The sequence below is a fragment of the Calidris pugnax genome, unplaced genomic scaffold, assembly GCF_001431845.1.
Source record: "Calidris pugnax isolate Ruff unplaced genomic scaffold, ASM143184v1 scaffold41, whole genome shotgun sequence".
Classification (NCBI taxonomy): domain Eukaryota; kingdom Metazoa; phylum Chordata; class Aves; order Charadriiformes; family Scolopacidae; genus Calidris; species Calidris pugnax.
In genome coordinates, this window is record NW_015094509.1 from 4544543 (window position 1) to 4561942 (window position 17400).

The following is a 17400-nucleotide window of genomic DNA, read 5'->3' on the forward strand; positions in this document are numbered from 1 at the left end:
TTCATAGAATCATCTAGGTTGGAAGGGACCTTCAAGATCATCTAGTTCAACCATCAACCTAACTCTAACCGAAAAAAAACAAACAACAAACCAAACCAAAACAACCTATCACTAAACCATGTCCCCCAGCACCATGTCAATCCATCTTTTGAACACCTCCAGGGATGGTGCCTCAATCACCTCCCTGGGCAGCCCATTCCAATGGCTGAGAACCCTTTCAGTGAAAAAATTTTCCCTAATCTCCAACCTGAACCTCCCCTGGCGCAACTTGAGGCCGTTTCCTCTTGTCCCATCACCTGTGGCTTGGGAAAAGAGATTGATCCCCCCTGGCTACACCCTCCTTTCAGGGAGTTGTAGAGAGCAAGAAGGTCTCCCCTCAGCCTCCTCTTCTCCAGGCTGAACACCCCCAGCTCCCTCAGCCTCTCCTCCTAAGACTTATCTTCCAGATCCCTCACCAGCTTTGTTGCCCTTCTCTGGACCCGCTCCAGCACCTGTGCACAGTACAGCCTCATTCCATCATCACTATTACTTACTTAGGGTATTACCCTTACATATATGTATATATATATAAGGTATTCTGCCCCCTCTTCCTATTGGAATGGTATCGTTGCTTCAGTTGCCCCGTCTGTTTGAGGATAAATGAACTCTGGCTTGCCCTGTTCCCCTCACTTCTGCGGGTTTGCATGAGCACCAGCAATATATTCCCTGTTTGTAGGTGTTGGGCTTTTTTACTTTTTCTTTCTTGAGCTGGTCTTTTAGTAAAACTTCCAGCCTATTCAGTGAAAGAATATATTAGCTCATGGGTTTCAGCAAAAATGATCAACGTTGCCCAACACGTTCAAGTGACTCTGAAGCCTGTTGTTGGGAGGGTGGGGGTTGTTTTTAGTGTTGTTTTTCATCAGTGCTGATAGAACTTTCTCTGCCCAGCACTGATGGATATGTGGCCTTTGACCTTCTGCAGTACAGTGGTTCTACTCCATTTTTCACAGCCAGGAGCACTCTTGCAATCCTAGTAGTGGCCTATACTACAAACCTTAGTCTCCAGCACCTAGCATAGCTTCCCGGGGTCCTTCTGGAGCAGGGGAGAAATCACTGCCAAAGGTTATCATAATGTTACTCCAGTTGGGTACTTTACCTTTCTGCTTCACTCCCATTTTTACTTTAGCTTCATCATTTGCTTTTTTCCCCTCTGATTTCTGTGAGTACACATTATGGTTTTTATATATATTTGTGGATTCACAAATGCTGTTTTATTAATACTTTCATGGCAAGCTGACACCTATTAAGTGGGTTCTTCCTGCTTGCAAGTAGCTGATTGCTTGCTTTTTCCTTTTTAAGCTATTTCTTTTTTTTTTCTTTCTAGTGACAAATATACATAACACCTTTTCCACCACATTTAATAATGTGACTTTTTAGTTAGAATTCTGGAATAGTGAGGGATAAGTAAAATATGTATTTCATAAGCAAAGTAAGATATGTTTTATATAACTGAGATTTGAGCTTAGTGTAGGTTATTCTGATACTCCTCAAATTCCTTCTGCTGTTGTAGTGATGCGCTGTAAGTTTGATCCTCATACAAGTATAAATATAATAGCATTTGCAGTCCTTAGTTAAAAACTTCCCCTTGCAGTACAAAAGCTTCTTTCAAATAATTAGTATCAAGAAATACAATAAATATGAGAAAGTGAATGAAGTTCAAATACTCCTAGTAACAAGAACGAATACTTTAAAAATCTGTATATATTTTTTACAAAAAATGTATTTTATATGCAGGAATGTGACTCCACAGACTACGCTGGAATTTAGAGTGTGGAGCCATCACACTTTAAAAGCAGATGCTTTATTAGGAAGAGCCACTGTAGACTTGAGACAAGCTTTGGAAATACACAATAGAAAATGTAAGTTATCATGAAGGATATTTTGAGTAAAATAGAATTATGATTACTAATCTATATATTGAGCTGGCAACCAGACTACTAACTATACATGTAATTACAACTGACTTTCAGTTGATGTCTTTACTTGTCTCTTCTGGAGATGTCTGTGCTATTGAGAGCAATTTAAATGTAACAATGGGATGTAATAATTTTGAAACAACCATTAGAGGTACTGCAAATTAAGTAAAAGCGGAAGTGATTAAATATGTTTTGTGGCAAAGTAATAACTAATTTGCTAGAAGATCTGTTTTAGACTTGGTAAAAAGAAAAAAAAAAAAAGTCTAAACTTTCAGAAAAGCCATCTGTGTAGTTTTTCGTGTTTTCCTCCTCTGGAATCACTAATAGAAAGGGTGGATATTTTTCCCTCATAATTTAGCTGCCCAGAGAGCAGTAGGAACCAGTGATTAATGAAACAATTGAGAAGTTCATTTGAGTACATTAGAGATAGTTGCGTTCTATGTAACTTCTAATTTTAATTGTCTTTAGTAGAATTAAATCAGGTCGTCTTTATCTAATTTGCTCTTAAATTTTTTTTTCATTGGTACAAGAAGATGGTGAATCCACACTTTAAATTCCACTCCAGAGTGGCAGTAGAATTCCAGCTAAACCAATTTCTAATCTTTCTTACAAGTTAGATATGCAAACCTGACAGGTCTGTTTAGGGAGGTGGGGGGAAAGGAAACCCAGAAAAATACTTCATTTTTCTAATTCTTACAGAAAAATGAAACAGAATCCAATATCAAGTGAAGTTTCTTCAGTAGAATTATAAAGATTCTGCCCAAAATTCCATAGCTAAGCAGAAAAAAATGCTTCTTTTTTAAATTAAAAAAAAAAGAACGTGTTAGAAGAAACTGGGTTGTAATAATGAGAGCAAAAAATAGTTAATATTTTAACTACATCTAACAAAATAGTTAATATTTTATTACTGTAGATCCAGGGGATGTAGAATCCAAAAACGTGGCAAATTCTTTCAGGGAATGGTTGACTGAATTAGCTGCACATTGCACCCAAAATGATTTCTGTGCAGTGTTTCTGCTTTGGGCAAGTCGGCTGTTTGACATCCCCAGGAGGATCCAGTAATTCAGCTGTAGAGTTCCCTGATTGGTATCCTTCAGTCAGTCAGTTATTGACACCTTATCTCAGATGCAGCACTCAAAAGGCTGTTTAATGAAGAAAATGTAAAGGGGGAGTTCTCTAAATGCAGAAACTTTCGAATTAGTGCTGTTACTTTCCCCTGGTGACCACCGCCAGCGTTGGATTGGTGCCCACACCCCTCCCAGCTTCTCGATCTGGTTTGGGGAAAGAACCCGTTAAAACAGCAGAAGCTAAAGCAGTCATTGCAGAAATGATGATTTATAACTAGGTTAATTGAACAACTCAGTGGTAGGCTGGTTTCTTCTTTCGCTACTTTCAGATAGTACCGTTTTCCAAAATGCAGATTGCTAAATCAATGCTTCTGTAGATTTGGGAGCTTTGTGCTTGCTCCAGCCAGTTAAAGTACTTCGAAATCCATTGTAATACAGTAGTGGGTGTCTGCTGGTAACTGCTGCCCAACTACAGTAAAATAACAGCTTGGGGGTGTCTGGCAGTGGCTTATGGTAGCCTTCCCTGTTTTCATGCTTATTGTTCATTTATGATATATGTCAAGAATGACAAAAAATAAGGAAGAGCGAGTTCAACGCATAGAAGTGCTTTAACTTTATCCTGGCATAGCTCCAAATGCTATCATATGGAGGGAAATACGGTGGTGTATCTGGCAAAGTTAATCTTTTAATCTGAAACAGCAAATACTAAAAGGCCTTAACCATTTTAACCTGATTAATGCGAACTCGTAGCTGACTGTGTTTGGATTTATGACACGTAGCTTTAGCTGCTGTTCTAGTGATAGTTGATTTAGAGAGAATTACGCAGTGTCCACAGCATGTTTTGCCTCTGGATTATGTGTGTCTCTACAAGTGTGTGCATTGGTTATCAGTCATACTGAATTCTTTTACTGCACCACGTACACATTTTTTAATATATCTCGGTTATCTCAAAGTTTCTTTTGGTGAAAAGAGTTTCCGATTTAATTTTTGGTTACTTGAGGCATCTTTTCTATTACTGTTTAATCCTTAGAGTTGGGATCTATGAAAACGCTAGTAAGGATTTACTAAAAATAATTTTAAAAAATGAGGAAGGACTCTGTGCAGTCTTTGCATTTACTTCTTCCTCAAAGTGATGTTCTTTTTAGTGATCTCTTAGAATTAATTTTGGAAAGCGATAGGAGAAAAGAACATAAGCTCTGGTTGTAGAATGGGGTTCCCTGTGACTTATAATATTTGGCTGTGTAGTTCCAAAGTTGTTTGACTTCGTGCCTTCTCATGTCATGTAAGCAGTGCATAATTTCAGGAAGGCTTAGTGGAAGCAGCAAACCTGGGAAATGGTTAACACCAAAGTACTGAAACCATGTGGGATCCTATAGCACACCTGTAGAATATGCAAATGGCCAATTAATTTTTACGATAAACTGCGCTTTTACCCACAGTGGATGTAAATTTACACAGCCCCTTAGTGATTTCTTGTTGATTTGAATCATCTGAATCTCTCTCATGTTCAGTGTAGTACAACTAAATACGTGTCACATTTTTGTGTGTTGAAAATCTCTCTTAATTTTTAATTTAATCTTTCCTTTATCCCTTCTCTCCTTCTCTCTCCCTACCCACCCCAACTCCATTTTTAGTGGAGAAGGTGAAAGAACAGTTGAAACTCTCTTTGGAGAACAAGAGTGGCATGGTGCAAACAGGTGAACTGACAGTTGTGCTAGATGGTTTGGTTGTTGAACAAGAATCTCTTACAAATCTCAGTTCATCAGCAACCAGTAAGTTAAAATAATTAAATCGTACGGTAATACTTTGATGAAGTTTTCAAACAGATATAATAGAATTTTTCTGTTGAATTTGTTTCTTACTGTTCAGTAGAAGTTCAGCAAAATGGCGAGGCTGTGCATGAAAGCAGAGATGCTTCCTCAAGAAGTACATCCAGGTTGGAATTTACTTTTGTGTTTTACACTCTATGAAGTATATTAGCAAATTTATTAGTTGAAATGTTTGAGTTTTGTGGCTTTTAAAAATTTATATTAAAATTTATTATTTTGAAGGGAATAGATTTTAACCGTCGAGCCCTAAATTATGTTACCACAGGTTTTAGAAACACTGCTTGTATGATAATTGCATAATTTGGTTCGAGGAGAATTAAATTTACAGCTCTGTTCTTCCTCCATTGGTAGAGTCTGCTCTCCTCTACTTTATCATTGCCTCTTGGATGTGTAGCCCTCAGCATAAAAATCCAACTGGTGGGAAGTCTATTAAATGCTACAGCAGAGATTAGGGGAGCATGTATTTAGGGGAGAAATGTATTTATTCCATTTGTTTTCTTCTGCTATTTAAGAAGCGTCTCTATTCACGTCTACCAACTTGCTGCAACGTACCATCTGAACGGAAGGAAGCGGGGGGGGGAAAAAAGCCTAAATTACTTCCCTTTCACCCAGTTTCTTTTTAAGGTCATGATGAGGAAGTTGTTTAAGAGCCTCGTATTGCGTTTAGGAAGCAGTATTCAGAACACTGAAGCAAAGGGATTGCCTGCTTCAACCTGAAGTGGCCAGAAGAAGGCTTTGGCATCAGTTTAGAGCTTCATACTGGTCTTTTCTATCTTTATACCAGCTTAAGGGCTGTCTGAAGAGTAGACTTTTTGCCCCATCACCACAAATGAGTCAAATAAGTCAACATTCAGACCAATTTAAAGTTACTGGCCTGCTCAGTGAGCCCCTTTCCGTTTAAGTTTACACACGATGGAGTGAAAAAACCCATACGATTGCTGTGCATTTGAGTGACAGGGACACGTGTGTCCTTTTACGCTCAACTTGATTATTTTTTTTAATATGTGGAGGTTTTTCTCTCTCTCATCTCATGTAGATGCCCAATATGAGTGAGCGAGGATAAAAAGTTGCCACCTTATAGTTTTCTTTAGAAAGGTTTGGGACTGTTAAAAGCAATTTGAAACACATCTTCATATTGTTTTGAAAGAGAAGTAACAATGACTTGTTTTCGTTCAGCTGTTGTTGCTGGAGGAGCAGCTTTTACTGGGATCCAGCTCTTGATACATCGGTTACAGCAGTTTTCCATACAGCTATCCAGCAGTTTTGAGTTACAGTTTTAAAATTAAGAGATGAAGAAAAGTTTTAAGCTAGCTTCTGTGCATGTCTTCAGGAAGCAAATTGTGTTTGTAGCCTGGAGTTGAAAAGGGATAATGCTTTAATTCTTTGTTTACCAACTCCTTTGGAGTCGGGTCAAGTAGTGTGGAAGTGCTGCTTCTTACTGTCTTACTCTGCCAAGTCAGACTTCTAACAATTCTCACATCTTTGGTCATATGTTTAACTTCTCTTTAATTTTTAGTCTCTGCTCCTTGATAAGATGGGGAGTTGGAATTGAATGTAATTTTCACAATCCGTGTTTTTGGTGGGTGGCTTTAGGCATTGGTGTCTTTGGTGGGTGGCTTTAAGCATTTTGGGGTAGATCTAAGCCCTTGCACTATGTTTATTTCCATGTGGCTGTATAAATACAGAGCTGCCTGTGTGTATCTGTCCTCACAGTGTTTCATCCTGCCTATGCACAGAGAAACTCATCTTCTTTTCCTCTTACTGAGGGAGAGTTTTGTTACTTTCTTATGTTACGGCTAGAATAGTTTTTGGAGATATGACAAACAAAACCAATTGTTCCTCTTGCCTAATGAGACAAAAAGTTTTCTTGCTCAAAGCTGCACTTTGAAAGAGTCCCTAAGGCAGTTTTGGAAGATGTGGCAGGCACATCAGTCTGCTCATCTCAATTCTGATATGTCATTACAAGTAAAAGATGAGGTGGAAATGGAAAATGTTATCTAAGTGTCTGAAATCCTCAAAACCAAAGTTTGCCTTTTGTTTGCCTTTTGTTTTGGTCTTGCACTTGACTTACTTAGACTGCAAACATTGTGTTACAAACGGCTGTGAATGTACTTTGATCTCTTTATTTATGTCTTTATAATTATTTAGTGTAGGATTTGGTTTAGTAGCGTAACGGTTTAACATATTGTTTGTAGTAACCTAAAATGATCTTTTATTTTTACCAAGATCTGCTTGTGACATTTCTAATGGGATAGACAATCAAGTACCTTCCAACTCTGTAGTACAGAATACATTCTGTGTAGAAGCTGTTAATGGAGACAGCACACCATCTCCTACTCACCTTGCAGCCAGACCCAAAAACACACCAGTACCAAAACCACTCGCAGCTCAGCCTGTCAACAGCACTGGTAAGAATGGGAGAGTTATGAGAGCATGTTCCATAAGGCGTTTTTATCTGCTTGAAATGTATCTGAAGTTGACCTGCTTTTTCTGTACGTTTTTTGTTAGATTTCAAAAATCCTAGACTAGGATTTTGTTAGATTTCAAAAATCCTAGACTTCAGTATGGGGCTTGAGTTTATAATCTCGTGTTTCCACTTCTGTGAATTTTTGTGCAGTAGATCCTTTCTAAATGTACTGTCTTTCCTACTTGCCCGTCAGTTCTCTTCTCTGATGGAGAACGATGGCAGAGGTTCCAAAACTTCCATTTCCCTGTCCCATATGACTGGTTGTCTGGAGGAGGAATCAGATTTCTTTCACAATTAATTTGAGTAACTGTAGTTAAGATTCTTTTGCCATTAGTTAAATGGGATTTTTAGTGCTGGCAGGGAGCTGCGATGCTCTGAGTTGAGATGTGTTGCAGACTTTCCTTGCCTTCCATTTTTTTTTCCCCAAAGGGTATGCTGTTTCAAAACAGGTGTTGGCAAAGACTAAATTTCATTTTTGTCTTGGACACGAAAACTTTGGTTATGACTACAAGTAACATTCGGTACAGTAAAACAAGTGAAAAGAAAGTCTTTTTAAATTTTTGGTCCTCTGGCAAAACTTTGCATCTAATAATGACTGTGCTTTCTAAGCACTTTCTGCCTTTTCTCAGCTGTTGGAGAGAGATTACCATGATAGCAGAGGCGAAAAGATAACCTTCATAGAAATATGCAAGCTGTTAAATGGTAGAACAGAGACTGTCAAACTTTCTGTGATAGAGTGGGAAACGTGGGTAACAGAGAGTTCTGTAATAGAGTGGGGAGATAGCAGAAACAATTAGGAACTTTAAAAAGGTAATGATTAAATTAGGCCTTCTCTGAAGCTTTTCTTTATTTGCAGAACTCGAATTTGATTCCCGTCTCTTTTTAGCTGAAGGCCAGAGGGCATATATATTATTTAGGCATTGCTCCCTTTTTCTTCCATAGCGGAGAGATCCATTTGAAATCTGTATTAGGATAGGGTAATTGCAAAACTAATTGATTTGTTCAAATAGTAATATTGATGGAATCACCATTGAGCTTGCACCGAGGCACTGATATAACAGTTTTCAACTACTGTACCAGTTGGTGGGGACATTTTTAAGGCAAGGCATAAAATAGGTCTCCAGCATTTGTTGATGGGAGACGTATTTTTTTTTTTTCCCCCCCACTGTTGTGCTTAGCAGGATTGTAATTTCATGTGATGTTGCCAGAATTGCTGGTTTAGATCTAATTGTGAAGTAATTGTCTGATGTAATGTTTTATAGATCTGTTTTGGAGATCAGCTTACTAAAAGAGCTGATGATCTGTCAGTTATTTTGCTTCTAACTTCATTATGTAATCCCATTCAGTCTTTATGTGGATGAATTGAATTTTTTTTTAATGAAAGCTGAAATTTGAATTGGCTTTCTTCCTATTGAAGTAAAATTGGTGCTAGTTAAAGCAAAAGTTTGAAGAGCCTTGATCAGATTGTCTGTAATTATGATATTATTTTTTTTTTAATGTCATGCTTTACATTTGCTTGGCATAATACAAAGTCTTGACGTCTTCATGTAGTTAACCTGATTTGTGTGAGCTGGAAATAGTGATGTCTCACCCTGGAATAGTTGTGTTCGAGAAGCAATGCCTTTAGAGATCTTACAAATCTGCTGCTGCCTGTAAAATCGTGCTTATCGTTATGCAGATCAAGAAAATATTTACGACCCAGCGATAATTCCTTAAAGAAACAGACTTGCTAATTGAAATACATTGCTGATGACAGGTTTATTGTTTCTAATTCTTTGACCTGCTTTGCTGACCATCTGGGAAAGCAAGAAATTGCTGACATCAGATACATAGTGAAAGTAATGAGTGGAATCTGGCTATTTTTTTTTAAAATGTAAGAGTGTTATATGGAATTAAAGTAAATGAACTCTTTAAAATGATGGAACAGCATTTTCTAGGCACTAGTCTTGGGTTAAATTTTGCAAATCTGTATCAATAAGGTTATAAGTATGGAGCAACTGTATTGGCCTCAGTCCTTAGAATTGTATGCTCTTAGCTAGAAAATGATGTGAAGTCTATGTTGCATATCATATTCATTCTTGTAGAAGACTAGTGCCAACTCTAGAAGAGGTACAAACTAGTGAGTTTAAACAGAATTGTCACTGTCTGGGGTTGATTAGTGATATAGAAAATGAAAGCTGTGATTGATACTGCACTGCTTTTAATATGGCCTTGACTTTTAATGGGGGTCCTACCAACTGCCACACCTGATTTCGCTTGTCTAAGACAAAATCATGTTTTGCTGAGATACTGTTTTGCTAAGCTTTGCAGATGATTGGTATTGATGTGTTGATGGCCAAGTGGGCCTGAGAGTAATAAAGCCTTCCTAGCCCCCTTTTCTTGCTAAATCCATGCCTGCTTTAAACCTTTTAGGAGATTATGCTTGCTTGAGTTGGATGACATTTGTATTGTTCTTTAAAAGATAGAAATTGATTTACTTTGTGATTCTAAAATAATTCTATTCAGTCATTGAACTACCTAAGTTATGTTAGCCAAATACTAATTTTTATATTTTGATACCACTTTTGGAGGGGGATTTTTTTCCCAAGGCACACATCGAGTGGGTTTTGCTTAATTGTGAGGTTCTGTACCTCGACTCTGAAAAAGGAAAAAAAAATATCTCTAAGACCTGCCTCTTAGTTTTCCAAATTTCATAGAGTTATTTATCTCTTAATATTTTTCTTTCACAGAATCGTAGAATGATATGGGGTTGGAAGGGAACTCTGGAGACCATCTATTCCAACCACCCTTCCAGAGCAGGACCACCCAGGGCAGGTTGCACAGGAACGTGTCAAGGAAGGTTTGGAATGTCTCCAGAGAAGGAGACTCCACCACCTCCCTGGCAGCCTCTTGCAGGGCCCTCAAAGTGAAGAAGTTCCTCCTCATGTTTAGGTGGAACTTGTTATATTGAAGTTTGTGCCCGTTCCCTCTTGTCCTATCCGTGGGCACCACTGAAAAAAGGTGTCCCCTTGACACCCTCCCTTTAAGTATTTATAGGCGTTGATCAGATCCCCCCTCAGCCTTCTCTTCTCCAGACTAAAAAGACCCAAGTCCCTCAGCCTTTCCTCATAAGAGAGATGTTGTAGTCCCCTCATGATCTTTGTAGTCCTCTGCTGCAGCCTCTCCAGCAGTTCCCAGCAGAACTGGACACAGTGGTCCAAGAGCTGGACATGGTGCTCCAATGTCATGTCATACTAATCAAGATTATTATTTTTTTTTCAAGTTGATATAAGTTCAAAGTTTCAAAGCGAAGAAAGCAGTACGGTTTTCTGGGAAGCAGTTGGGTATCTTTTACTAATCTCAAGAGTAAGGTGTAATGTTGAGTTGACCAAGATATGCAGAAACTAAGACATTTCCTCAGCAGGGAAGTGTAGGGAATGGCTTGCAGGCTGGACTTTTTGTCATCTTAGGCAAAAATGCTGCTTATAGCATTTCTGTGTGACTTAAACAAGATAGAAGGAATATGTTTACACCACAAGTTTTTCATTTGAAAAGTAAACCTCATCAGGTTCTGACACACAAACGTTCTTATTTCCCATTTCTCAGTTAATGGCGAGTCGTCCGCCTCTGCACCAGAAGCTGGCGATTCTTCTGTCTCTGAGGCTCCAGTAGGTTCAGTCGAAGCTCCCGTCTCTTCAGATTGTACTAACGCTACAGAAGAACCTCAGTCAACAGCAGAAGCAACTGGTTTTTCTGAAAGCCAGGCTTCTGCATCCCCTGCTGTGTCTGCTGGGCTGGAACCCACAGCTGGACCAGACTGTGCTCAGGCTAACGCTAGGAACAGCGTGGCGGCAGACGCAGCGAAACCAAGGGAGTCCTCCTCCACCTCAAGTGCAGCTGCAGAACCCGTGAGACAGCAGCCCAGTAATGCCAGTACAGAACCTCTGCCACCAGGGTATGTGGGTTTTAATGCTATAATTATCTTACGTCTGAACTCGCATATAAAGAAACAGAAATTTAATTCTATGCTGGGATTGCCGAACGGGTCGGTATGCTGAGACGGAGTTATTTGACCTAAAATGGGGTTATTAAAAGACCCAAGTCCCTCAGCCTTTCCTCGTGAGAGAGATGTTCTAGTCCCCTAATCATCTTTGTACCCTCTCCAGCAGTTCCCTGTCCTTCTTGAACTGGGGAGCCCAGAACTGGTCCCAGTGCTCCAGCTGGGGCCTCCCCAGGGCAGAGCAGAGGGGCAGGATGACCTCCCTCCACCTGCTGGTCCCACTCTTCCTGATGCCCCCCAGGATGCCATTGGCCTTCTTGGCCACAAGAGCACATTGCTGGCTCGTGGGCATCCTGTTGGGCACCAGGACTCCTAGGTCTTTCTCCTCAGAGCTGCTCTCCAGCAGGTCACACCCAACCTGTCCTGGTGCAGGTTCTTCCCAGGTACAGCACCCTACACTTGCCTTTATTGAAGTACATACTCAAAGTTACTTGGATCATAATTGTTAATCCTTTGGTTCTCAAACTATGAGAATGTAGTAGGCACCAACATATAAAGAGGTGAAAATTAATAAAATAGTCTGGAAATACTTGAAGGGACTTGCTGTGTAACAATGAGATCAATAGTATTATAGGTAAAATTTGAAGTGTATGTATGTGCTCAGAATAGCTAGAAACTTTTAGTTCTGCTAGGCTGTTAGAAACTACTTCTCTAGTCCTAAACCTTAAATGCAGAATTAAGGATGTGCTTAGACATTAAATGAAAATATAATACATGCTGTAATGTATATGTATTGATCTTAAAAAGATTTTATAGGTGCTTTCTCGTTTGAGTGAAAAGAGGTCTTCAGTAACTAATTGGAAATACTGATATTTCTATAATAGTTTAAATATTAACTATTTTAGCATTTTCTGAACACAGAAATTGTTTCTTAACCCAAAGTGTATATACCTTGTGTCATTGTAGCTGATCTTTCAGAGAGCCTGTCTTGTACCAGCCCCCTCTGAAAGGGGGTTCAGTAAGTTATTAGTGACACTTTACTTGAGTTTCTGCAGTTGGATAAACATGAAAACAAGCATCTAAAAAGACAGAAGTATTATATAGATATATTTTGAGGGGAAGTTGCAAAGTTTTTAATTTTCAGACGCTTTGACAACGGAAGCTCTTCTAGGTGGGAATTCCTGGGGTGATCCCCCCTCCACACACACTCTTTAATTTTTTTAAATTACACGCTTTCCCATCTCCCAAATGTAGTTGAGTCTCCATTATGTTTAGCCCTAGGAGCTCTGTAGCATACTGCTGCTCCTCTCTTATCTTCTTGTAATTTTAGCTTTTAATCTCTTGAACTGCAGAAAACATTTTATAGGAGTTTTATAGAATACACTGTAATAGTGAGGAAATCCACACCAAATCCTTTGAGTAGCAGGCAAGGCATTCTGCCTACCGTTTTAGGAGCTAATTAATTATTTATATAAAAAAAAAACCAAACCCAAGCTTCAGCTTTTTGTCTAACATTTATCTTGGTTTCCTCTCCCATTTATAAGTACATTTATTGCATTATGACAGTTCTCAGCAGCATGAAACTTCAGTTGTTTATAACGTTTGGTCTTCTCTGCGTTTTCAATATAAGTTTGCTTTGCAACTAAAACTGAAAAAATAATCCCCAGAAATACCAAATAGAGAATTTACCAGGACAGGAGACAGAAGCACAGGAAAACCGCCTGATAGGACACATTTCAGGTTCACTCTGAAAGATCCTGTTGTTTGTTGGATGTAGGGAACAGTGCTTCAAAATGTAAACTCCCTCTTTTTTTGAGAGAGCAAATGCAAAGAATGCATCTCTAAGCACTTTTGGAGTGAGGTTATTTTAGCATCCAAGCCTTGAGCAGATAATTAATTGGCTTTGTTGTCAGATACCTTAAATAGAATTTGAAAATGCTTGTGAATATCCATGTATGCTTGGTTTATGTACCCAGTCCCTGAAAGAAGCCTTTATGGTGCTATCAGTTCAAGCAGAAAGTAACTGATATGTATTCTAGTGTGAGTTTTCTTTGGAGTTTCAGAATAAGTTTTGGATTGTAATATTTTAATTCAATACGAAGGTAATTTTTTTGGCTTAGTGAAAAATAAGTCCTAAAAGAGCATTTTCACCTGGATTTACATGAAAGTCTTTTTGTCTTGAAGGTGGGAACAAAGAAAGGATCCTCATGGTAGAACTTATTATGTTGATCACAACACACGAACTACAACATGGGAAAGACCACAGCCCTTACCTCCTGGGTAATGTAGACTTTTATGATGTAAATATGGAAAAGGTACTGTTTGGTTGGTTGGTTGGTGTAGGAAAAATACAGGTTTCTATAAACAACTCATCAAAACTGTATAATACAAAATATATTAAGAAATTCTAGCTTTCAGTTAATTTAGAATTATATTAATTGGAGCTATTGTTATAGGAATATTGATACTGTCTATATTGCTTATTCTGATCACTTGTTCAAATACAGCCACTGAATCGTTTTGTTCTTCCTTTAAAACTTAAGCATTAAATAATGCAAATTGGACCACCTTTATTTAGGTGGCACTGCCAGGCGTAGCGCATTGGTTCCAAACCTCAGGTTTCTTGGCAGAGTTTTTTCTGTGAAACCTGCCCAGGTTGTTTATTGTCACAGGAATTTACAAAGTTAAAAATGAGAAGACAGAGAGCTCAGCGTGCTAGTGCTTGATGTCCGTGTTTGTTCCTTGTGGTTGTCCTTCTACCAATAAAGTTGGGGAGTACTTTTAGGTACTTCAGAATCATAGAATCATTTAAGTTGGAAAAGACCCTTGGGATCATAGAATCATAGAATTGCCCAGGCCGGAAGGGACCTCCAAAGGCCATCTAGTCCGACCCCCCCGCAGTCAGCAGGGACACCCTGGGCCCAGGGCCTCGTCAAGCCTCACCTTGAATATCTCCAGGGATGGGGCCTCAACCACCTCCCTGGGCAACCTGTTCCAGTGCTCCACCACCCTCACAGTGAAGAACCCCCTCCTGATCTCCAATCTAAATCTGCTCCCCTCCAGCTTGAAGCCATTGCCCCTCGTCCTGTCACTGCAGGCCTTTCTAAACAGGTTCTCCCCAGCCTTCCTGTAGGCCCCTTCAGGTACTGGAAGGCTGCTATTAGGTCTCCCCGGAGCCTCCTCTTCTCCAGGCTGAACAACCCCAGCTCCCTCAGCCTGTCCTCGGAGCAGAGGTGCTCCATCCCCCTGATCATCCTTGTGGCCCTCCTCTGGACCCTCTCCATCAGGTCCATGTCCTTCTTATATTGAGGGCTCCAGACCTGCACACAGTACTCCAGGTGAGGTCTCACCAGAGCAGAGTAAAGTGGCAACTCTGCTAAAGTGGCAACTGATCATCGAGTCCAACCACCTACACTACTCTACAAAGTTCTCCCCTACACCATATGCCCCAACACCACATCTAACCGACTCTTAGAAACCTAAAATCATGCCTGTGACTCCCGCACTTCATTCAAGTACTGTCTAGGAGATTAACATCAAGAGAAAAGGAGTTAATGTAATATTAGTGAAAAATGTTACTGTTAAACGTTTGTTTTTCTTGAAAGCTGGGAAAGAAGAGTTGATGATCGTGGGAGGGTTTACTATGTGGACCACAACACCAGAACGACGACGTGGCAGCGACCAACGATGGAGTCAGTCAGGAACTTTGAGCAATGGCAATCTCAACGGAACCAGCTGCAGGGAGCTATGCAACAGTTTAACCAACGATACCTCTATTCGGTAACTTGCACATACAATTTAGAGATGAGTGGAGAGGTGTAGGTACACTTTTTGTTCTTTAACTGTTTCTAAAGCGAGTTTAAAACTGTTCATGTTATGTGTTACGAGACGTTTGGCATCAGTAATTCTGATTCTGTTAAGAAGTGATAACAAAAATCATCCTTAAAGGCCAAAAGTACTCCTCCCTGAGTCTGTTCCCTAACTTGAGCCTGCACGATAATTAAGGCTTTTAATGGCAGTAGTAAGAGGTAAAACTGAAGCAGTCCCTTAACTGAAAAAGGAGTGCAAAAGCTGAATTATGGGCATTTTCAACATTAAATGGCCTTCAAAACTGTTGGAGTGATTAGGAGTCATTCATTAGTACAGGTGGCAATTCTTTACTTTGAGCTTATTTTGAGGCTTAAGCACCTGGTTCAGCTCTGGAATTTTACGTATTTTAATGAATGCAGCTGTGTTTGCAGAAGATGACAAAATCTGAAAATAGCCAGACATCCAGGGAGGACATCGTGTATTGAGGAAGCAAAAAAACCCCTGTGTTGGCAGTAATCACTGTGGTTGGAAATGTTTGTTATGGTAAAGCATGTTCTTTTAAGTGAGAATGTTGTGCTTATCTGCTTATGCACGCAAAACTGGTGGGAACTGGACATCTTTAAGACCACTGACTCTTTCTCAAGTAGGGAGGGAAGGGGAGGGTACACTGGGTTGGAAACCAAGTGCCCAAATCCTATCTTATTGTCATAAAGTCCGTGTTTCTTAACAAAAACAGGCTAAAAATGGCATGATATTCTGTCAGAATGGATATTCTTTGGAATAGTGGTATTTATTTAAAATTTCTTTATTCCTTTAAAACACATTAGAGACAAAGATAGGAATAATATTTGGCCTGACTGAATGTCCTCTTGTTTTTCAATAGGCTTCTATGTTGTCAGCAGAAAATGATCCACTTGGGCCTTTACCACCAGGTTGGGGTAAGTTAACGAGCTGTTAATTTCAGGAAGTGACAGTTACAGCAATTTGGAATGCAATTGTTGTATAGTGTTTTTTTTTCTTTTTTCCCCCTAGAAAGGAGAGTGGATTCAAATGACAGGGTGTATTTTGTAAATCATAACACAAAGACAACACAGTGGGAAGACCCTCGAACTCAAGGGTAGGTGTGTATATTGACTGTGCAGATAAAGAGATCTTGCTTCATTCATATATGTCATGATATGGGGGAAAAAGTACTGTCTGCAATTTCTTCTGCAGTTTACAAAATGAGGACCCTCTTCCAGAGGGCTGGGAAATCAGATACACCAGAGAAGGTGTCAGATACTTTGTTGACCATAATACAAGAACCACCACCTTCAATGATCCTCGTACTGGGAAATCTTCTGTGTAAGTGAGAAATGACATATATTCTGTACCATTTTAACTTGTTAGAGTTTAATATTGAAGTCTTCTCACTCTAGAAGACAATCTATACTTTTAGCTGGAATTGAGCACTAAATTATGAACAAATTGTTGTCCTGTAAATCTAATCTGTTTTAAGCTTTACTTGTCAGTTTGTCTGTGACGCGCTTTGCTGTGCTGCTCTAAGGCTCAATAGTTTTTATACACTTTTCAAATATCAAGACTGTAATTGTTTTGTAAATAGAGAGGGGAAGAGAGGTAAACTTGAATATTGAACTAATGTAACTAATAGTTACATTTTTAAAGACATGCGAAATTACTGTAATGACTATTGCTTAGAATTATACATCCTCTAGCAACATGAATGTCAAAACAAAGTAGTTCTAAATACTTTAAAATATTTATACGTGCAAATCTTTTTAAAAACAGTTTGGTCAGAAGTATTGACCCAACCTGTAGTTACTGAAAAGGAAAATTGGTTTTGTTCCATCTCGAACCAGGACACTGTCATAATGTCTTTTCTGTAGGGTAGGGTTTACTTCTGATGACATGTCGATGACCTTTCTTTCAAAGAGCCTACAGACTGTTGTACTAGAAATTTCTTCCTAGTTCCACAAGCAGCTGAATTTATGAAGCCTGATTTAGCAGGCTTTCTCTCAGTGAAGACAATAAATTAGCCGTCTCTCCTTTAGCTGGCTTGTAATTTTTACAAGATTAATAGGGGTTTGTAATCCTCTAGATCTCTACCTATCAGATCTGGTAAATTGACTAGCATCTTAAACAAAAAAAAAAAGGGGGGGGGGGGCAGAAAGAATGGCTGAGCAAACCATCAACTGCATTTTGTGTCTGATCATACCTTACCATAACCATTTTTGTGTGTTTTTGAAATCTACATGCTGTTGTTTAGCATTGAAAGCGCCGTTTGATATCTGTA

The 17400-nt window shown here is 39.2% G+C and overlaps 1 protein-coding gene across 5 annotated transcripts in view; it reads left to right on the forward strand.

Annotated features, from left to right (window-relative positions):
• Positions 1–17400, forward strand: part of WWP1 (WW domain containing E3 ubiquitin protein ligase 1) — a 66651-nt gene that overhangs the window by 33617 nt on the left and 15634 nt on the right. For 3 of the 5 annotated variants that reach the window (XM_014965354.1, XM_014965355.1, XM_014965356.1), the window contains 10 exons: positions 1774–1898; positions 4657–4794; positions 4892–4958; positions 7078–7259; positions 10904–11252; positions 13482–13577; positions 14903–15077; positions 15991–16045; positions 16140–16224; positions 16323–16451. In XM_014965354.1, the coding sequence (XP_014820840.1) occupies positions 1774–1898; positions 4657–4794; positions 4892–4958; positions 7078–7259; positions 10904–11252; positions 13482–13577; positions 14903–15077; positions 15991–16045; positions 16140–16224; positions 16323–16451 (1401 nt within the window). The remainder of the gene's footprint in view (positions 1–1773; positions 1899–4656; positions 4795–4891; positions 4959–7077; positions 7260–10903; positions 11253–13481; positions 13578–14902; positions 15078–15990; positions 16046–16139; positions 16225–16322; positions 16452–17400) is intronic. The other 2 variants (XM_014965357.1, XM_014965358.1) reach the window with 2 other exon arrangements.